We start from the raw sequence: 19048 nt of genomic DNA, 5'->3' as shown, positions 1-19048 counted from the left end.
CCAGCGAGCAGAAGTGCTGATTGGAAGAGCCAGCGAGAACACGGTCCACAAGCCTTTAACACGCCGTCAGGGGCTGGCGCAAGTCCGGACACGGCACCCCAAGGCCCTGTCAGCTTACGTTCTCGGATAAGTGACAAAGAGGGGTCTCGCTCGCTTCCTCAAACGCCTATAGGCCCATATCGTTCTGACCCTCCACATAAGGACGATGATCGTGATAACAGAAAACGAACTTTATCCGGTATGTTGTCATTATTGTACTACGTAAATGACCGCTGAGTGTTTTTGAAGATCGCGACAAAGATGTTGGTGAGGCGACATCGGGTGCAGCTGACCTTACCACGCAACCACCGAAACGTCCCAGAATCAATCGGAATCGTTATACTTCCCACCCGTCGAATACCTCGGCATTGGCTAGGAAGCTTTTACCCATCGATCCTCATGCCGGGGATAAGACGCGTACCACGAGAAAGGACTAAATTTGTTCACTGCATGACGTGTATCATACACCACCACCACCACCACCTATATATCTATTGTTACAATTCATTGTAGTATAGTGATTCCGAATTTGATGTGTCAAAACCTGTGTGCTCCACTCTATACATGATACAACGTTGAGATAAGTCGAGAGATAAAGTAGTAAATAAATAGATGCAGTGATAATGTTGGACTCCCGAGTTGAATCGATTATGCGAGTTGAATCGCGGTCTGTAGAGTATGAGCATCCGATCAACTATCTGCCCTTGATCAACGTAAGGAACTCCTCGCGTGTTTTTTGTTGGGTCCTAAAGCAGCCAAGCATGCATGACGTGACGGTGATTGAACCAGGCTTTTGCACCCCACGCATTGTCATACACAAATGGCTACAAAGGCCCATGAGCGGGAGAAGACCGATAAGTTAAGTTGAAAACTCACGTCGCTTCCATGACTACAGCTACCCCACGAGGTTTGATCGCCTCCTGGACTGCAATGGCGATTTGCTTTGTAAGCCGTTCTTGGACCTGCAAACGGCGGCTGAATGTTTCAGCGATGCGTGCGAGCTTGGACAGCCCGAGAACGAGCTTGTTGGGAATATAGGCTATAGCAACCTAATAATAACGTGAGTGAGATATGAGAGTTCCATTGGGGTGGGCCAGCCGGCAATCACATACTTTCCCAGTGAAGGGGACCAAATGATGTTCGCACAAACTTGAAATGTCGATATCACGGACTAAAACCATCTCGTCATGGTCCTCCGCGAAGACGGCATCGTTTATAACGTCTGAAACGGCATGAGATATAAGAGCTGAGTGGACTAAAAAAAGGGGGGGGGTGCAGATGAAGCATTACCCGCTAGCCTCTCCTCATAGCCCCGTGTCATCCACATGAGAGCCTGCGCATAGCGTTCTGGTGTTCGCAAGAGGCCCTCACGGTCGGGATCTTCTCCAATACATTCGAGAATGGTTCGCACGGCAGAACTTAGCTGCTTCTCGCGGGCAGTTCGTTCTGCAGGGGTTGCGTTGAGACGGGATACGGTGGACTTTGCTGAAGGGGGAGGTTAGGTTAGTGGGGTGGCAGGGAAATGAAACTGACCGGGCCAACCCAGACCATTGGGATCTGGGAGAGGGCTTCCTCTCTCGGCAGGAAGTGATGTGAGAGGGGTAGAGACACCGGAAGCCGGACGAAAGCCGTAACCCTCACGCAGAAGAGGAGGCCAGGAGGGGCGAAGTGAGGTCGCGGAGGGTGAAGGGGGCTGATCGTCGTTGTGAGTGCGCGAGGCCAGCTCCAGTTCACCGCGCTCAGATGGATGGTGATCTAAAGGGTCGTGGATTGGGTCGGGAGATGATGTCTCGGGATGGATGTCTCGGTTGCGTAAACCATCAGAGAGGAGATGAGCATGCGAAGCCATGAAGCGAGAGATGAATGTTTGAGACCAAGACGTATTCTAGCCAGAGTCTAAGGATATGAAAAAGTTTTATGGCCGGGCCAGGAAAGGGAAGGTGGAAGGGAGACGGGGCGGGGCTGGCCGGGAATACAATAAAAAAATAAGATCGGGTGTAGTGGCCGTAAAGGGATATCTGAAGGAAACGGACAGGGCCGTCGCCGCCAATCCGTGTGCTGTGCCAGTGGTCTCTCTATCAGATCCTGCCTGCTCACTTCCACGACCGCCTTTCATTCCATATCTGTGTTAGAGTTTCATTATCCTTTCTTCTCACTAGCCTCTGCAATGTCTCGGGACGGCTCTCCCAAAGTCGTCCTCCTCCCCTTCTCTAAATCACCTCGGATCTCAATTCATGCAAAGACCGATCTCCAAACAAAATCCAGTCCTGACGTGAACCACCGAATGCTGTGGGCCCAATCTCTTCTTATACTCTCTCCTCCCCGCTCACAGATCCCCTTCCTGTCCCCCTCACCATGTGTCACCACCCAAAGCTTCACCACAGCCACGCCCACCACCTCTCTCCTGCTCGTTCCTTCAGACGCTCCAAGCCTTCCTCTCAAGCTGACCGCGACTGCGTCCACAATGCCTGGCTCGCTTCCAGAACAGTCCCCACCCGCAAGAGCTCGTATCTCGTCCCTGGTGCACAGCGCCCCTTGAACAAACCAAACATTAGACTGGCTTATATCATTGCCCACAAGTGCGCCTTTGATCTCGTCAAAGTCCTATGGAGTCTTCATCCCGTCCGTACCACCCTCATGATGCTCCTGAACATTGTGCGTGGCTTTTTTCCCGCTTTCAGGGGTTACTCTCAAGCCATGATAGTAGATGAGGTCCGTCAGATTGTCTTCCTATATTAATCCTGCTTCTTATTGACGAAGCTGTCGTCAGCTCCAAGCTTTGATCTCCTCAGGCCGTTTCACGTGGTCACGTCTCGTAAAGCTCATGACTGCGGAAATCCTACGGCGCGCATTGGAGAGTTTAATCGACTCTTTCGCGTATGTATATATTTAGCTCGCGTTGCTCTACTTCTTTCCTAGCTTACCGCTCATAGAACAGTACGACCAACGAAAATATCGTTCAGGAGTCTGCCAGATTTTTTGTAGAATATCAGCAAGTGGCACAGCGGCTTCGACTCGATGTTCCAACGTTGGCAGACCCCGTTGTGCGCGACTGTCTGCAAGAATCTGATCTATTCGTGAGGTCTTTCAATGGCATGGGAGGCTTTGGACTACTATCACCGTTCGATTTTGTGCAGTTGTTCGCATTATTGTCGGAACTTGCTTCACATATTCTGGTGCTCCTCTCTTTGACAGGAGGTACTAATCTCGGTGTTCTATTGCTCTCCGTACTCTCCGCCATATTCCCCTTGCTATTAAGCCGCGGTGGTTTCGGTTCGCTTCATCCCGACTCGTCTTATACACAACAGGAGGCTCGTACCGCTGAACGTCAGGAAAGGCTACGTAACTTGGCCCACAGTGACTGTCATCGCCCCGAGATTTTATTGTTCGGGCTCGGACCATGGATACTACAGTCTTGGGCCAGTGCCCGAAAGTCGATGCTGTACGCTGAAGGACCTTTGTCGTCAAAGCAATCAGTTTTGCCACATTTCCTCGGTTCAATCAACATATCTGATTTACTATTTGCGGTACAAAATGTGAGTTTTTCTTTGCTGTCTTTTCCTGCCGAGCTTTCTAACATGCCCTGAGAAGATTCCGCTGCTTCTGATGCTGCAGTCCTCGTCCTCGTCGCTAGGTTCCTTGGCATTGTACCGCAGCTCCATCCAGTCCGTCGTGTTCACCGTCGGAAATCTCCTCACTACGACGCGGATGGCATTCCAAGGAATATTTCTGATGGGCGCTTTCTGTGCTGCCATGAACATTCAGCCAAAACTGGAGCCGGCCGATGAGGAAGTGGAGTGTTATTCTTCACTTCCCAATGGAATGAAAATCGAAGCAAGGTATCGTTTTCTATATCCGATGCTACCACTTGCATTGGCTTATCGCCGCACGACGCTCACAGGCACTTGTCGTACACTTACCCCGGTAGTAAAGACGCCTCGTTGAAAAACGTCAGTTTCACTTTAGAAGCAGGAGAACGGCTTGCTATAGTCGGTTACAATGGTTCCGGTATGTATGCTTGCTGAGCTCATTCCGATTCGTTGCTCTGATGGATTTTTTGACGTGTAGGCAAGTCTACGCTCGCAAAAGTCATCCTACGCATCATAGATTTTAGCCAGGGGGATCTCCTTGTCAACGGGGTTGATGTTCGTCGGTTCAGCCCGAGTGAATACCACCGTCGTGTTACCACGGTTTTCCAAGGGTTTTCAAAGTTCAATTCAACCGTCAGAGAAAACGTTGGTTTCGGATATATCCAGAAGCTAGGCTCGCAAACCGCCGTCGAGCAGGCTATACGCCTCGGTGAAGCGGATACATTCGTCGACTCATTACCAAACGGCCTTAAAACAAAGTTGGATGCTTCAGGTTTTGAACCGATGACGTACTCATCGACTCCGAGTGGCGTAAGCCAACCGTCGTCCTCGCGGGTGCATCATGGTCTGTCTGGTGGCGAGGTACGCATCCGTTTTGCTGTGCATGTTTTGGCAAAAATAATACTGAGAAAGTTTTTTTGATATGTAACACACACACAGTGGCAGAGGATAGCCATTTCACGTGCCTTCATGAGAGCTGATCGTCCGGAGATTGATCTCCTCCTATTCGACGAACCAGTGGGTCGTGTTTCGTGCCTGTGTTTTGTCCCCTTCCCCCCCCCTTACTCAGCCTGCACAGACATCCTCATTGGATGCACATGCGCAGAACAGGATATTTGACACTATAGATGAGGTATCCCGGTCACCTTCCGGGGCACGATCGAAAACCGTCATTTTCATAACACACCGCCTGTCTACTGCTCGGCGCGCCGATAAAATCGCGATGATGGAAAACGGTGTAAGTACCTTTGAGCTGACTTTTGCGGTTTTACGTTTAATAGCCGTCTTGTTTGCGTAGACTATCACCGAATTTGGATCTCATGAAGCATTATTGCAAAAGGGCGGTTCATATGCCACGCTATATCAAGCTTCCGTATGAGCCGGACCTATCTCACCGTCATAGACCGACCGTGACAATAGCATTGGCACACGTGAGGTGTTTTCTTATTATTATGAACGACATAGACACTATCCGGACTACTGACCCCCCACAATAGTATTTTAAACTCTAGAACTGTAGACTATATATTAAATCAACTCTCGCATCGAGTGATCCATGTACATTACAATGCCATCTCGTATAAACGCATCAACATGGCCTCCGTCACTAACGGCATTGCTGGTGATATGAGCGGACCTTTCCGAAGCGCCATACACGCCCACCAAAAGACCAGCGTCTCGGATGCCTTGTATTAATGAAGGGACCTGAAGCTACGGAAAATACAATAAGTCATGCGAAGATAAGTACTCCATGGCCTTGGACGTACCAGCAGTTCGGCATCAAAAAATACACCCAATAGGTTATTCGTTTTGGCGAAGTCCACACCTGCGCCGACACTGGATAACCAGGTACTGCTGCCATCTTCCGTACACCCTGCGCGCAGCAAGTTCGACCCAGAAAGTGACTTTCCATGTTGTCCGCATTGTGATGCCAAAAAGACAGGGTCTACAAGACCATTGGGTTAGTAAATTTAACTGCGTGGGTAAAATTGAATGACAATCACAATTTGGCTGCTTCCAGTTCAACGCGGCGCATACGCGGGGGGAGAATGATGTAAAAGTAATCCGGCGTCGAGAGAAGAGACCTCCAAGGGACGCTGACGTATGATAAATTGTGCGCAGAACTGAATCTACACATTCATTCAAATCCAATGGCAGCTGATTACTATTCAGGCTATGTCCTGTCTGGTGCAGCGGAAATTCGAGCTCCAGTGTCATTCCCAGATGAACAGGTAAGATCTATAAAAATACATACGAAAGTCAGATTACGTCTAAAGGCTGAAATGACTGCTCGAACCTTCATCAGATGAGCGAGGGAAAGCATGGCCTGTGAAAGATATCCCGTCCAATCATGCATGGTACTTGGATTGCCGGGCATACCCTCACTGCGCCCTGAACGTTGTGCCAGCGCTTCGAATTGTGCAAGAGTGACATCAGCTACAGTAAGGTCGAACCCCTGTTCTGGCAGAAGGAAGCCAGTGTAAACTACGGGATGGAAATCTCTTGTCACCTGAATTACCGCATGAATGTAGTTCCCAGTCAGTGACGAAATAGTCAAGGTATGTGATGAAGAAGTAGCATTGGATTGATTTGAGGGCGAAGTATGAGCCGAGTCCAGAGATCGAGGAGAGTGCTGCCAGGGTAAGGCTGATTTTATAACAGGGAATCTACGCATCGGTAAAGCTGTAGACTTCCAATAGGTTTCTACTGCTCCACCAACTTCTAGGGTAACTCCACGAAAGGGTGTTGTTACATTAACGGTGAATGAAACCTGAATTTAGAACATGAACTGATTGTTTGACACCGCGATATTAGGTAGTACAAACCTCTCCAATGATATGCAAGCGGTTATCCAGAATAGGTAGAATGTGCTCGCGCCCATTTTCATTACCTTGGAACATTGATGAAAGAGCAACTGCGCGGCCAATGGTCTTGGTGCCAAAAGTAGGGTAAATAGAAAATTCCAGCGAAAACTCATCCAATGATGGTACTTGAAATGCAAGTACATCTTGTTCGTTTTTTTGAGGTAAAGCAATACTATATGGTGCAGAGTTAATCTGTGGTCCAGCTGTCAAAACCAATTTGAGCGGCGTTGAAGATGGTAGATGAGAATCTTGGTACAGAGAATTTGACAGGCGGGAATGAAGTTTAACCGCGGGACAGTCTCGTGACGGGAAACGACGAACGGATATTTCAACTAGGCAGTTTTTGTCGAGATAATTGTGACCATATACGCGATGTGGCATGATGGGAGGAGGAAGTGATAGAGAAGGGATCATATCAACCTCGGAATCCGCTCTTTCCACGTCAGACAGGGGGGACCCATCGGTAAAATGTACAGTTTCGCGAGATGGAAGTTGAGCTGCAGCTTCTATCAAACTTTCAACGCATTGCCGGTGTCCATACCACGCTGCATAGTGCACTGCAAGATGCCCAACTTCGTCAACGACATCAACGCGACTACCAGCCTGCAGAAGGACTTGGACGCAAGAAAGGTGGCCATGGCGTGCAGCGTGGAAAAGAGGGGTCCACTCATGGTATTTATCGCAAGTGTCCCATCCTACATAACTCAAAAGTATCTTGCAGACGTCAGCGTGACCCTCGCGAGCTGCTAAATGAATAGGATATTCTCCGCTGCTGTTGGGCAGACTTTTGGCACCATGTTCCAGCAGCAGTAGAACCACGTCGACATGTCCATGTTGACTAGCCAGGGACAACGGCACGAGATCGCTAACAGTGGTCGACTGACGTGCTAGGGCCGAATCCTGGAGTAGTACTTTGACACAACTCGCGTTACCTCTGAGCGTCGCGTACACCAGAGGGCTGCAATTATCCATATCAAGAATATGTGCTTGCATGGTGGTCTCCAAAAGCCTTTGGCAGACATCGGCGTGACCATGCATGGCTGCATAATGGAGAGCTGAACGACCATAAGCGTCCAGTTTATCCTCCTGTGAACCCTTTTCGAGACACAGGTTCACGAGACGAAGAAAACCGGCTGCAGATGCTTCATGGAGACAAGTACGACCACTGATATCATCAACAAAAAGGAAGTCGAAGGGAGTCGTGACGCTATTGAGGATCAGGTCCGCAAATTCAGGTGGCGCCTCGACAATGAGTTTCCAAAGTATGCGTGTGACATGCACTCTACCTCCAACTTGTTGGCCCAGCACATCAGAGTAACGAGCGAGTTCCTGGATCAACGTTTTATCCGAATTTTCAACAGCTTTTCGAAGGTCGCGTTCCAGTTCATGAAATGGACCCGAATATAGATTCCGTTCATAATGATATTGTTGTGCGATGAAGTCTCGAGCTGCAGCACCCTCGAACTTGAGACCAGTCGACAGGTCAGTAAGATTGAGAAGACATAGTGCCACGGCATCAGATAATTCCGATATCAGCTACAATTGGTCTTAGCTCGATAACGTCCTCGAAACGAAATGAGGCACACCTGTCTGTTGAATACTGGCTGGACGTCAACCTGTCTCGCCAGATACAACTCTTTCGTGGTCGAGCGGGAACGTTTGTCCCATTTTTTCAAGATCTTCCGGAATCCCGTTGCATTCATTTCGATGAATTGCTGACGGATGTTCCATATGAGCTTATAGACTGGAATTGGACAGCATATACCTGCAATTTGCCAAGATCTCGCTCCAAAAGCCGGAAACCTTCTTCCACTGCGCTCCACTCTACATGATTCAACGCAGTATCATCGACAGTATCTGGAAGGCCCCTTACTGCTGCTGCCCTGCGCTTGGAGAGCAGTGTCTCGAGTCGAAGTGTCAGCTCTGCTTCTTTTCGCAAGTAAAATGCATTTATCTGCAATGCGACTATATGTTCCATAATAAGAGACGAATAGACAGCATATGTGCGTACCTTTTCCAGCTCGCGCTCTAGCTTGAAGAAGAAGGCTGCCTTGTGAGCTTGAAAGTCGGGCCCTCGAGCGTCGTCTTGCACAGATGCAGATAGTATTGGAGGCTGCCCAAGGTCGTCGTCCTGATCGGGTGGGATGGCTGGCGGCTGAGGCTGAGACGATGGTGCGTTGGCTGCTGCACCAGTAAGAATATCCGCTGGGCGAACACCCAAAGCCAAGGCCGCTGCCTCAGAAGCTGGTCGATGGGCAGTAAGGGAAGATATGATTTTCTTGAGGAACTTGTAGTCCAGGTAGTATGCAGACCATCCTGGTACTTGCTCTGACTGAATTTGTTTTCCAAACTGGTGCGTTTGGAGCTATCAGTATGCAGGGTGTGGGAGGACAAGTGTCCACGCTAACCTTCATATTAGCCCGCTGCTATATGTCGACCCTGATGGTGACTTTCAGCGCTCAAGTCGTCGTGGACGATAGAAATCTGGGTTAGCAGGAGTGGATAAGGGAGAGTGTTGAGAGAAGAGGGCAAAATTCATTATGGCCCATCCAAAGCAGTCACCTCCAGTTTCCGACGTTCTGCATTTCTTCGAATTCGTACACGTGCCAAAAATGCATGAAAAAAAAATTGTGATACACATTGAACACGTCCCTGTGAAGAGCCAAAAAAACTGGGATCGATTGGATAGTCTATAGATCTACTGAGCACATCGTATCGATTATACAAAACCAGCTAGTATCATGACTAAAGCCCATGTATTTAAAATCTGCATGAAAGCACCACGAACGTGCGTGACCCTTACACCAATACTTTCCGTAGCTGCCATACTCTCATCGGAAGCAATGTAACCGGACATCTTCCTTGTTGTTCAACATGATCATGGACACAACGGTAGCAGAAAACGTATCCAGATGGCAGGGCAGTAGCATTATTGATGGGGCCTCCACACAAAGGACAGTGGCCGTACTTGGTGCTGTCGACAGCTAAGCCCCTTGGATGAGGAGGCAGCATCTGTGGAGGTGGCACAGCCGGGCCGAGAGGTGAAGTGGACAAGGAACGTGCGGGAGATCCAGGTGAGTACCACCACTCCAAAAATTTGATGAAGAATATTGCTGTCGGCAAGAGCAGCTTGAGGGAATCGAGAAGCAGCTGAGGCGAAGATGTGAGATGACGTCGAACGAAAGCCATAATCCCTTGTTTTCTGTTGGGAGGCACCTGTTTTTGTGCTTCAAGATTTGCTAGGTGCTATACGATAGGGAATTCAGCTATGGCCCTTGCAACGTCATGATACGGACAACTCACGAAGTCATCAGCACCTAAACGTCTCAAGTCGACACCTATCCATGCTAGCCATGGCCGGTAAAATGGAGTACGCTCAAACAGGTATGCGACATTGTAAACTAGTAGCCATAGCTCGAAAGAAACATTAAACCATGGATATATGGTCTTGTATGCCCTGCGCATGCGACCAGCCAAGCTCTAAATCACGATATGTGATAGGTAACAATACTACAATCTATGCGCAGACTTACCTCATCAGTCAGTGCCTGAATATGACGGCTTTCTATGCCATCCTCTAGTATATCAGAGCTGACACCCCCACCTAGTTGCTCGTAGTAGTCTTGTGCCTTAGCTCGAAGGTACGGCACACCAATCTATCAAGGGTGAATCTATGTTCGTTTTTCAAATATGTCATACGACGTACCAAGAAAAACAGAGAACGCCAAATCTCTCGACTGCGAAGTTTCTCGCCTGCAGGAACACCCCCCACGGCTGCTCTTGCTCTATCCAGTTCTATCCATGCCTTTCTTCTTCTCTTCAAACCATAAAAGTTCTCAGAAAAAGATGCATCTATCATCTTCGATATAAGCTCCCATTAACCAAGGAAACGAGGGGATTCGTTGCCTACTGTGCTTGCGGAGATAGTGCCGCTCGACGAAGAACATGATGAACGCGTAGAACTCTTCATGTCGGTTTACAATGCGGATGAGATATCTTGGATATCGCTGTGCGAACACCTGTGTACACTGTGTAAATGCAAGAGTTGGTTACAAGAGCGTTAATAGTGCTTACTGCTAGGACGTACTTGAGCGCAGGTTGAAGAAGGTCGCGCAGTTGCTCCTGAGCAACCAACTCGAATAGAGATGGTTTAAGCGGGTCTTCCCCGCTATCCTTGAAGAATTCCATTTACTTGAGTCTGGTACTAGTAAGTGAATGTTATGCGTTTCAGATAAAAAGGAGCGGATGATGGTGGTTTGGGACGAACATGTTTGGATGCGGCTTGCGGGTAATGTTATTATCCCGGACCGACAGTGTACACACATCTGTTCTGTTTCCGCTTCCGTTTCTGTTTCCGTTTCTAGGTTTTCCCCACCACAAACATTGCAGAGCTGCTTTGAAAAATCGTCACCGAGACGTATTAGACAGCTATAATCTATCTCTGCTGTGAATCCACCATATGAAGGGGACGTTTTATTGGAAACGTACTTGTGATTCAGCAGGATGAGCACTTGCCACTTTCAAATTCGATGTACATCTTTCTTTGTCCCAACTAAGCACCAATGAGAAATACATGTAATTCAGGACTGTTGCTTGCCACTGTTCTCTTCAAGCTTAAAGTGTTGTAGGCAAGAATGCATTCGTATGGCTTAGCTTGTAGTTCCCTTTTGTTCGCTGACAATTGTTTGTTTAACCGTCCATTGCGAATGTGCCTCGTTGCATCCATCCCTCCCATGGCCTTCATTTTCATTTCCTACTTCAATTTGCAAGCTCATCACACCCCTCGTACTCCTTGAGCTATAATCACATCCTGGCGTCAACAAATCCTCCGCCTGGTTTCGTTGACCAAAGCTACCTTCGTCCTATGTTCACTGGAATACATCCAATGATTCCTTCCGATGCTGAACTTGCCTCCAAAGCTCTCTCTGAAGAGGGCACCTATCGATTTCCATCCTTTTCAGCCAATGAAGCCGTTACTATCGGTCTATCAATGCGAAAACGCTTTCGCGCATCTTCCCGCCATGGAAAGGGAAAGGGCATGGTGATATCTATACAAACTATCGCCGGTCACACTTTGTTCTCCTGCACCGTTGGAGACTTGGGACATGCGTCGGGCGTAGGCGATGTGAGTCTCGACAGCTGGGCTTGCCTGGAAGGAATGATCAATGTCGTCAGACGTACTGGCCATTCGAGTTATTATGTGGAAAAGGGCATGAACGCGATGGGAAAGTCACCAAAACAAATGGGCATTCAGGGTGATTATAGAATTAATGGTGGAGGTGAGCTCAATCCAGTGTCTACACCATTCTAGTCAGAATGTTCATCTGCGCTCAGCATATCCGATATGGCTCGAGGTAATATCCTTCCCTGTGAAATCGTATGCAAGGCTAAGTTAATCTGTGTCCGCAAGAACTCCCCATGCTGTCCTATCGCTGTGGCTGCATGTTACTCAGGCTCGAGTGACGATGACCACCATGTGAAGATATTTTTCTTATTCATTGGAGTTTATCTTGACATTCTTCACCAGCTTGTCGTAAATGTGGTCAGGGATTATCTTCACAAAATCGAGAAAGAGAAAAATGCCGACGGTCGCCCGTCCTCTTCCGGACTAGGAATGCCAGTCCCTGCAGTTTCTGCAGTCCAAGTACGCGAAAGCATGGTATTCGGCATTCACGCTTATTACGAATGACGGTTCTGATAAAGTGTCTTTGTGAAAGGAATGGGTTACAGAGCCTTCTGCAAGTCTCTTTCAGGCGCGAACCGAGTCACCTTTTGAGCATCAAGAATGATAAAGGTCGAATTAATATGTATATATAACATATGCCGCGAAAGATCCAGAAACAACGGAGTGGTGTAAGGGCAATGACGGAGGAGTATCAAAGGCACAATAAGACGATACATGCTTTATTTACTCGCTGTCGCGAGGAGAACTAGGTGCTTGGAGTACTCTGATGTTCTCTGTACCACGAATAAATATAGAGGATCAATCACTAGACAAATAAGGTGTTCGTACCATGTCTCAAAAAGATTTGCCTTTGACCTTGAGGTGAAGCCGGATCTGCGCCAACCTCCGGATCCCGGAGCTCAAAGTTGGCTTCCACATACACTCGAGTTCCTTTCGCCAAACCACGCAAGAATTGGTTCTGGCCCGGGTGGAATGAGATAATATGGTGCCATGTGGTTGCACTCTCCGCTCGGCCTGAGTGCTAAGATTAGCATTGGAGATTCCACTGGTTGAAAACAAGAAGAAAACTCACTGCCATCGGGGTTTGGGGGCGGTGGCGGGTAGTTGGTTGTTGCAACAGTATATCTAAAAGGGAGCCTGTCACTGGAGGGTCTAATATTGCTTACAGCTGAACATACGCGACATATTCCTTTTCAGTCTTCGTTGTTCGGAGCTCGGGATCCTTTCCCAACCTGCCTACGAGTGTGAGTTTGGACAGGTCATATGAACGCGAGGGCGTTGTTGAGAAAGCCTAGCAACCCATGGAAATTAGCGCGACCGTTCGCAAAAGACAAAGTGAAGATAGCCCGTACGCGAGAAGAAGTGCGGGCCAAGGAAGAACGAGCTGCAGCAAACATGATTACCAGTACAGAGTAATGACAAGTTCAGTGTAGTGGAAGGAGCAAAACTAGTACTGAGACACGGTAGTATTTTTTGTTAGTTTGCCGAGTTGCATTGGCAGCCGCGGTGGTGGCGGAATGTTTACCATTGCTGCGCACTGTGTGCGTGTGCTTGGAGCAGGTTGGCAGTGCTTCGGGTCTGGAGCGGCTACCGGTAATCGTGGATTTCAACCAGATTTCGACTTTCTTTCCTTCATTTCTTGTATAATTCATCTGTACAGCCAACTGTACAGCCGTACTTTGTTTACTTTGTATAATGTCACGACACAGACTTGTAAGAAATTTAGATCTGAACGGTGAGCAGCTTCTTCTGCAATCTCAAGTGCCATCGCTGATTGTTGACGGGGTTTTCGGCAAACCTTAGATGAATTAGACGATGACGCTCTTTCCGATGGTGGGGAGGATGAGATGACTGTAGAGCAACAAGGTATGTTCTTTGTGGTACAGATATACAATGTATATAGGTTGATCCTTCTTAGCTCAAATGGCTGAAGGTCTGGATCATGTGAGGGCTGTGATGGGAGCCGAAGATGTTTCTGGATTGGACGATGAGACCATCAGGGGTGCACTATGGGAGCTTTACTTTGATGTTCAGAAAACAATCGATTGGTTGCTTGGTTCGTGAACAGGGCTTCTTTTCTCACTGGCCATTCTAATTCTCCATTTCCATCATGCAGAAGAGCAGGAACGGAGGATCGCGGCGAGAGAACGTAAAGGTGAGCTATATTTCTTCATCGCCTTTTGAAGCTTGTGCCCTTGTTTGTTTTTTGCACTGTTACCACGTTACACTTGTTGCTTGTTGTCTTTGGCCACATCGTTACGCATGAGCTATTGATCAGGAAGGTGCATGTCACTCTTGTCTTTTCCTCTGTCTAATATCATCCCATGAAGCCACCGAATGTTCATTATGTTCATTGTTTTCGCGCCGCAGCACAACGGGCGAGTAAAGAGCTTCCTCCGTTGCCATATGACCAGCAAGGCAACGAGTACGTCACCGAGTACGACGAATACCAGCCTCCCGAATTCATTCCACTACGAGGAGAGTATGAATACGACGAAGATGGGCGACCACGGGTTCCATTAATCGTCTTGGCTCAACAGGGTCATTATCAGGATTACCAACCTGAGGGCTACCCTGAGGAGTATCCAGAAGATTATACCGAAAGTGCCCGGAGCTATACGTGTGCTCTAAGCACCATAACGGAGCGTACTGAACGAACGGAGGCTTCGAGTCGCTGGCCCAACAAGCAACAGTTGATGGCTTTAAATAATCCTCGAGCGCCTTCTTCCACTGGGACTAGTACATCATATGGTCAGTTCGTAGGTGAGGCGCCTATCTGATTAGTCGTGAAACGCATCCAACTGGTCATTTTAGGGCAATACAACGCTACTTCATCAACAACAGACTTCGGTGAAGAGTTAGAGCGTCCACTTGATCCAAATGAAATACCGCCTTCGCCGTCTCCTTCAGCAGTGAAGAGACTCTCCAAATTTGACCCTGCACCATCTGTTGCCACATCCGAGTCGCGATCCATGTCTCCGATGCTCCCATCATATATGCCGAGCAAGCCTGTCACCTTTTCGCCTCTAGCACAACCCATCTCAGAAGTCCATGGAAAGAAGTCTAATCAGTTCGCCAACCCTCCAGCCTCTCCTCCCAGCAGCGGTACAGCAAAGAAATCGAAGCTTTCCATGTTGGCAAGCTCCCGTGCCAGTACCGCAACTAGGCATTCCACATTATCTGATTCAGAGACGTCATCAGTGATCACTTACCCTGCTCTGAGGCCAGCTCCCGAGTCTACGCTTTCATTGGCTCCTAAAGTGACACCATCTTCAAAATCGTCTTCGACTTCTCCATCTTCCACATCATCTCTTGTGCGTCGAGCAATTCAATCGGCTTTGGAACTGGAGGCTTTGGATCGCGATACTCCTAAAGATAACCACAAGAGCCTGTCGACTGCATCTTCGGCAAGCTCTAAGACAGTCAAACCGAGTAAGCCTCCTTCTACCAACCCTCAGTCACCTCCCCGCGCTGTCGATCCTGTGCTCCCTGTGGCGAAAACAGACCACCAGAATAAGGTTCGCCAGCCATCGAAATTAGCAATGCTCGCTCAGGCCAAAGCCAATGCTCACCAGGGACCTCGGATGCCAAAGTCAGGTCCGCCGAAGTCTCCTCCTAGAGAGCTTCCAAATTCACACACAGAATATCTGACACCAATCGCTAATGGATCTACTGTTACGACGGCGATAACGACTTCTTACCAGTCGCTTTATAGTCTCAGTTCTACAACGAGATCTAGTGACCAACCAGTAGTAGTGCCACTCTCTAATTTCCAGCAACCTGAAAAGCAATCGAAACTAGCAATGAAGATAAAGAAGGCGCACGAAAAACCTTCTTCGCAGAGTTCTGTTACCGAGGAAGATTCTGGTGTCGTGTATACACCGCCCATGTTCGTACCCAAGTACACCCGCTCCCGTGCGTCTCCTTCGGCATTCGCTTCCTTACTTCTCGATAACTCTCTAACGTACTCCGAAGACAAAGACACCCATAGGACTCTGAAGGACAGGAGCTCAGAATCAAAGCAGACCAAAGTTCTGCGAGATCCTCGCTCCCAGATCCGACGTACCTCTGATCCTAGTCGACCCAAAAAAGACCGCCCCAAGACCACTCCTCCGGAGCTTGGGACGCGGACGGGTTTTGCTTTCGACACCCCAAGTCCAGACGATATTGTATATAGTGCTCGACGTGGCACTACCCTTGCCCAGCGGCGTTGAAGGACCTTTCTGTCTTTTTATCTTCCTTTACCAGAGGAGTTATATTGTTCTTTATATTTTATTTCATTATTTTGTAGATCGAGGTGTTGTTTGACAATACGGACTGTGCTAATGTAATTTTTATTGCCACTGTAGCTGCTCGGGAACGCGAGAAGGCACAGAAGGTCGCTCAGAAGAAAGCGGTTAATTCAGGATCTTCGACTCCTATATCTCGAGCAATGTCTCCAGTTAATACTCCAGCTCCAGGAAAAGGTGGGAAAAAGTCAGGTATAGCATCACCCAAGAGGTCTGGAACATCAACTCCCATTCGACATGGCGGAGGTTTGGATCAAAGATTGCTAGATATCAGCGCATTGAATCTTCAGCCAAAAGAAGAAATTTCTCGACCAGTGGACGAACCTGCACCCAAGGTTGCATTTGCCAGGGAAAAGGTATTGGAAGAAGCACGAAGAGCCGTTGAGGCCCAGAACGGCAACGGCAAAAGAACAGTCAGCTTGGTGGTCATCGGTGAGACGATTGGTTGGTCTTGTCGAAACGCATGTTGAGCTTCAGGAAATAGGTCATGTCGATGCAGGAAAGTCGACACTAATGGGTCGTCTATTATATGAGCTCGGGCGTGTCGACGAAAAAACAAGAATAGCTAATGAGAGGGGAAGCAGTAAAGCCGGTAAAAGCAGCTTTAGTTGGGCTTGGGAATTAGATGGTACAGTCGAGGAGAGAGAAAGGTAACGAATATTTGGTCGTAGTGAAATCATGCTAAACGAGATATTTTTAGAGGGATAACTATGGATATTGCATTACAGTCTTTGGTAACTCCTCATCGGCAAATCACTATCCTCGATGCTCCTGGGCACAAAGATTTTATCCCGAACATGATTTCAGGGGCTTCGCAAGCTGACTGTGCCCTATTAGTTGTAGATGCTGCCACAGGAGAGTTTGAGGCTGGGTTTGACCGAGGTGGTCAAACTCGCGAGCATTTGCTACTTGTAAGGAGTCTTGGAGTTGCTCAGGTTATCGTTGCTGTGAACAAGTTGGATCAGGTATACTATTTATCCATCCAGTTGATTTCTTGCGTTTATCAGGAACATTTGTAGGTCAATTGGGATCGAAGTCGTTATGAAGAGATCAGTGAACTACTTAGAACATTCCTAACTCAATCTGGTTTCCACCCCTCCAAAAGCAAATTTGTACCAGTCGGCGCCATGTTGGGCGTAAATCTAGTTAACCGTACTGGCCCTGACGCTGCGACTCTGGCTGCCTGGTACAAAGGGCCCACATTAGTTGATTTACTAGGTATGAACGATTTTCATCTGTGATCACCTTGTATCTGACATGTCTACAGATAAGCTGGAACCTCCTTTGCGCGACCTCACATCACCTCTTCGACTACCTATTTCAAATGTCTTCAAAGGCCAGGGCTCTGGTATTGGAGCCACTGGCAGAATCTGCGGTGGTATCGTACAAGTGGGTGAACGTGTACGTGTTCTCCCCGGGGATGAGTCTGCCGTAGTGAAATGTGAGCTCTCCTTGTCACTATGTCGCACTATATCCCTCAGAAAATATCACAGTGATTGATGTCGAAGAAGAAAGCGTACCTTGGGCTGCGGCCGGTACATATGCAACGCTATACCTTACTGCTATCGACCCTATCCATGTCAATATTGGCTATGTCGTGTGTTCAACAACCGATCTGGTTCCTTTGGCCACTGTCTTTACCGCACGTATCATTGTGTTTGACATCCAGCTTCCCATAACTGCAGGAGCATCGGTGCGCATTGTCAAACTTGGTGCCGTCTTCTTCTGAGATTTAGTTTTTTTAGGTCGAACTATTTCACCACTCGCAAGACGTTCCAGCTACCATCTCAAAGCTGGTGACATCTCTAGACCGAACATCTGGTGCTGTTTTGAAGAAAAACCCTCGGTTTGTACTTCAGCCATATTGGTTCTTCTTGGAATTCATGTGCCGCTGTAGAGTCTTGACCAGAGGTTTATCTGCCGAAGTCGAGATAACTATACGACCCAGTTCTTTATCAGGTCCATCTAGTAGCACGCGCCCCATTCCCTTGGAGCGTTTCTCTTCGAGCAAAGATATGGGAAGAATCCTCATTCGACGAGGGGGTGAAACCATCAGTGCTGGTAAGTCAGTCCGCGATCAGCTGTGCACTCCGTTGATTTTATTTTAGGCATCGTGCTTGATATCATTGCATAGAGACAGAAGTAAGGACGGAACAAAATGACGTGATAATCCTTGTAAGAGACATCTTGTACAACATCAGCATGTACACGATGCTTCCACAACTTAACATGTACGAGAAATGGAAACAAATATGTACAATATCCTTTGATATGATTACAACAAAGCTGTTACACGTTACATACCGATTCTACCGATAGGTATCGATAGAACTTCTTTGTAGTGGAGAATGAAGTAGACCGTGTCAATGACGTTCCGATCACAAGACAGGTTAGACAAGTTACAGTACAACAAATAGATAACTAGAAAACCCCGCAAATAAAGAATAACCCAAGACATCACCATCGTTCCAGTTTGACATGTATTAACAATTATTTGTGTTCCTTGTCCTTGTCCGTGAAAATATCTTTGAGCTTGCCAAAGATCGATTTTTTCTTCTTACGCGACGCGGTGGTGCCAGTCTTAGAAGATGGTGGCGTAGAAGTAGTGTCAGATCTCTCTGATACTGGGAACGTTTCTTTTTCCTTGGTGGAAGAAGGCTCCTTAGAATGTGTCTTGACATCTGGCGGAGTAGACACCTCTGCTGCTGGCTGGGCAGGCAAAACATTATTCTGCTTATGGTCCTTGGGGGGGACATCGGGTGGGATGGAGGGGGTCTCCGTACCGCCATTGACCTGGGCTGGCGTCGCCACCTCTTGGGCTTCTTGAGGTCCGCTATCCCCTTCTGCAGACTTTTCGCTGCCTTCTGCTACAGCAGGGGTAGGAGCAGAGGATTGCGGGGAAAGTGCTCCGTGCTCCGGTGTTTCAGCCAATGCCTCTACAGGCTGAGCTTCGGTAACTGCAGTCACATCGGAGGTACCTGGTAATGCGGTGGAGTTCGCAGGTGCTTCGGAAGAAACTACGGGAGGTGATTCGCCCTCCTCCTGCTGGGCAGGAGCCTTGTCATCGTGTGCTCCTTCCTC

At 48.2% G+C, this 19048-nt stretch overlaps 9 protein-coding genes across 9 annotated transcripts; 5 read left to right on the top strand and 4 right to left on the bottom strand.

Annotated features, from left to right (window-relative positions):
• Positions 1–1398: 1398 nt before the first annotated feature.
• Positions 1399–1919, bottom strand: SERLADRAFT_381728 (uncharacterized protein; the record flags this gene model as incomplete). Its single annotated transcript, XM_007315281.1, has 2 exons — positions 1399–1524; positions 1573–1919. Coding segments are annotated over 2 exons (327 nt in total), but the record flags the coding sequence as incomplete, so codon positions are not given.
• A 287-nt stretch (positions 1920–2206) lies between these two features.
• Positions 2207–5007, top strand: SERLADRAFT_366786 (uncharacterized protein; the record flags this gene model as incomplete). Its single annotated transcript, XM_007315280.1, has 10 exons — positions 2207–2396; positions 2483–2751; positions 2810–2916; positions 2978–3575; positions 3631–3878; positions 3941–4047; positions 4108–4490; positions 4569–4646; positions 4708–4866; positions 4927–5007. The coding sequence occupies 10 exons, from the start codon at positions 2207–2209 to the stop codon at positions 5005–5007; spliced, it is 2220 nt and encodes a 739-aa protein (XP_007315342.1).
• Positions 5008–5317: 310 nt separating this feature from the next.
• On the bottom strand, positions 5318–6907 carry SERLADRAFT_460326 (uncharacterized protein; the record flags this gene model as incomplete). Its single annotated transcript, XM_007315279.1, has 5 exons — positions 5318–5339; positions 5396–5574; positions 5633–5867; positions 5926–6390; positions 6451–6907. Coding segments are annotated over 5 exons (1086 nt in total), but the record flags the coding sequence as incomplete, so codon positions are not given.
• Positions 6908–6976: 69 nt separating this feature from the next.
• Positions 6977–7416, top strand: SERLADRAFT_460325 (uncharacterized protein; the record flags this gene model as incomplete). Its single annotated transcript, XM_007315278.1, has 1 exon — positions 6977–7416. A coding segment is annotated over one exon (275 nt), but the record flags the coding sequence as incomplete, so codon positions are not given.
• A 1359-nt stretch (positions 7417–8775) lies between these two features.
• Positions 8776–9274, top strand: SERLADRAFT_381717 (uncharacterized protein; the record flags this gene model as incomplete). Its single annotated transcript, XM_007315277.1, has 2 exons — positions 8776–8845; positions 8912–9274. The coding sequence occupies one exon, from the start codon at positions 9034–9036 to the stop codon at positions 9187–9189; it is 156 nt and encodes a 51-aa protein (XP_007315339.1).
• Positions 9275–9292: 18 nt separating this feature from the next.
• Positions 9293–10681, bottom strand: SERLADRAFT_347438 (uncharacterized protein; the record flags this gene model as incomplete). The annotated part of the gene is made up of 6 exons (XM_007315276.1): positions 9293–9732; positions 9793–9973; positions 10000–10149; positions 10200–10345; positions 10404–10512; positions 10568–10681. The coding sequence occupies 6 exons, from the start codon at positions 10679–10681 to the stop codon at positions 9293–9295; spliced, it is 1140 nt and encodes a 379-aa protein (XP_007315338.1).
• A 676-nt stretch (positions 10682–11357) lies between these two features.
• SERLADRAFT_435012 (uncharacterized protein) lies at positions 11358–12182 on the top strand (the record flags this gene model as incomplete). Its single annotated transcript, XM_007315275.1, has 4 exons — positions 11358–11772; positions 11828–11847; positions 11904–11969; positions 12021–12182. 4 exons carry the CDS (start codon positions 11358–11360, stop codon positions 12180–12182), a joined length of 663 nt encoding a protein of 220 aa, XP_007315337.1.
• Positions 12183–12273: 91 nt separating this feature from the next.
• Positions 12274–13125, bottom strand: SERLADRAFT_381710 (uncharacterized protein; the record flags this gene model as incomplete). The annotated part of the gene is made up of 5 exons (XM_007315274.1): positions 12274–12451; positions 12507–12692; positions 12751–12803; positions 12857–12969; positions 13031–13125. The coding sequence occupies 5 exons, from the start codon at positions 13073–13075 to the stop codon at positions 12402–12404; spliced, it is 447 nt and encodes a 148-aa protein (XP_007315336.1).
• Positions 13126–16143: 3018 nt separating this feature from the next.
• Positions 16144–18779, top strand: SERLADRAFT_460308 (uncharacterized protein; the record flags this gene model as incomplete). The annotated part of the gene is made up of 9 exons (XM_007315273.1): positions 16144–16399; positions 16452–16617; positions 16668–16932; positions 16987–17185; positions 17235–17408; positions 17461–17660; positions 17713–17813; positions 17865–18028; positions 18076–18779. The coding sequence occupies 8 exons, from the start codon at positions 16481–16483 to the stop codon at positions 18099–18101; spliced, it is 1266 nt and encodes a 421-aa protein (XP_007315335.1).
• Positions 18780–19048: the final 269 nt, after the last annotated feature.

This window comes from Serpula lacrymans, assembly GCF_000218685.1.
Source record: "Serpula lacrymans var. lacrymans S7.9 unplaced genomic scaffold SERLAscaffold_4, whole genome shotgun sequence".
NCBI classification, from domain to species: Eukaryota; Fungi; Basidiomycota; class Agaricomycetes; order Boletales; family Serpulaceae; genus Serpula; species Serpula lacrymans.
This window is presented reverse-complemented; position numbering and strand designations above follow the sequence as displayed.